The 1,917-nt window shown below is 40.3% G+C and overlaps 1 protein-coding gene across 1 annotated transcript in view; it reads left to right on the forward strand.

The window, feature by feature from the left end:
* Epcam (epithelial cell adhesion molecule) overlaps window positions 1–1,917 on the forward strand; it is a 15,751-nt gene extending 13,834 nt beyond the window's left edge. The window contains exons 8-9 of the mRNA XM_005354715.3: window positions 1,125–1,169; window positions 1,471–1,917. Of these exons, the coding sequence (XP_005354772.1) occupies window positions 1,125–1,169; window positions 1,471–1,512 (87 nt within the window). The 3' untranslated portion in view covers window positions 1,513–1,917. The remainder of the gene's footprint in view (window positions 1–1,124; window positions 1,170–1,470) is intronic.

Raw genomic sequence — 1,917 nt, forward strand, 5'->3', positions numbered from 1 at the left:
AAAAAAAAAAAAAAAAAAAAGGAAAAAAAAATCACATTTTCATGGTAAAGATATTGAAAAGTAAAAAAGTAGAAATAGCTGGCCATGGTGGCACTCTGGAGACCGAGGCAGGTAGATTTCTGAACTCCAGGACAGTCAGAGCTACACAAGAAACCCTGTCTCGAAAAATCCACAACAAAAATAGAAATAAGCCAGGAAAATATTTATGACACATAAAATAAAATGGATATATGCTTAACAAGTAAAGAATTCTTACAAGTTGATGAGGAAACCTACAAAAATGGCAACCGGGCTGGCAGTGGTAGAGCTCTTGTGCTCAGGCCTGGGGACAGTTTAATCCTGATCTCACAAGGTGGCCAATGAGAACTGACTCCTGAGGGTTGTTCTTCCGCCTCCGCACACAGAATGGAAATAAATGCACCAAAGCTAGACATGGTGGCATATACCTATTCCAGCAAGGAGGCTGAGGCAGGAGAATTATGAAGTCAAGGTTCTAGGCTATGATTTAGAGCCTTGTCTTAAAACAACAACCTCCTCCCTTTCATTAAAAATTGGTAATAGGTAGGGATAGTTTAAAGAAGAGGAACTCAGTTGGCAAATAAACACACAGAACAGACAGAAATGGAAACCAAAGTAGAAGTTCAATAAAGAAGCTTCACTGAGCGTGGTAGCACACACTTTCAATCTCAGCGCTTGCTTGAGGAGGCACCAGAGTTTGAGGTCATCCTGGTCTCCATAGTGAGTTCTAGGCCAGCCAGGGCTACAAAACGAGACCCTGTTTCAGAAGAACCAAGCAGCCAACCAAAAACCAAGAAGCACATTCAGGGTTATATATTATGTTATCTGTAACAATCTAGAAGCAACCTGAGCTCATTATCTGGAGAATGGTTAGGTAAATGCATACATGAGACATTTTATCTGTGCTCAGTTAAAAGCTTTTGCTCCAGAAGGGTACTTACGGTATTGATATAGCTCTTCAAAGAATTGCTTCTGTGTGATCAGTTTTTAGACACCCTGCCCCAAACTTGTACGCATGTGCTTCCATGGGTTCAAAGCACAGACGTTCATTTTGGCCACTTTTGTCTGAGTAGTAGTTTCTAAAGCACTAAATGTTTTTCTTTCAGATCATTACTACGAGGAAGAAATCAGCAAAATATGAGAAGGCTGAGGTAAGCGGAGAACGGGATATGCTGAATGTCTGTCTTGCAATAGTCACCACCTCTTCCTAATACTTAAAAAAAAAAAAAGGACGGTGGTGTCCCACACTTTTAATCTTAGTATTTGGAAGGCAGAGGCAAGTGGATATCTGAGTTCGAGGCCAGCCTGGTCTACACAGCAAGTTCCAGGACAGCCAGGTCTAGGTCTACAGAGGGAAACCCTTGAGGGAGCGGGCTGACAAGCAGAACTTTTCTGAATGGAGAATTGAAAGTTACTTACATTTTCTTGCATGCTCCTCCCTTTCTGTTGCAGATAAAGGAGATGGGTGAGATCCATAGAGAACTCAATGCCTAACTGCTCTGCTCTGAGAATGGAACTACCAGAGGAGAAATGGCAAAAGAACTCAGACTGCAAATGTACAAACGTGGGACAAGATGAAGACCTTTAAAGGGTTACTGTCCTGTTAGTTAATACCACGTCTTTGTAATAGTGAAATTTATACTCATAAATACAAGCAGCTTGACATTGGCATTACCAATCTTGAAATTAGACAGATGTCTTATATATGCAGGCCAGTGTGGAGCTCAGAACTTAGCCTGCATAGTTAAAATAATTTATGCTTAATATTGAGAGTGTCACAGACATTCCACGGGAGAATATGATGACCAGTCTCATTTTCTGATTTAAGCTACCTTTCTATATACCCGAGTCTTGTACATAATAAACTTTTTTTAATGAAATAAAACATTTTAAAACTGA

This window comes from Microtus ochrogaster, chromosome 16 (assembly GCF_000317375.1).
Source record: "Microtus ochrogaster isolate Prairie Vole_2 chromosome 16, MicOch1.0, whole genome shotgun sequence".
Taxonomy (NCBI): Eukaryota; Metazoa; Chordata; class Mammalia; order Rodentia; family Cricetidae; genus Microtus; species Microtus ochrogaster.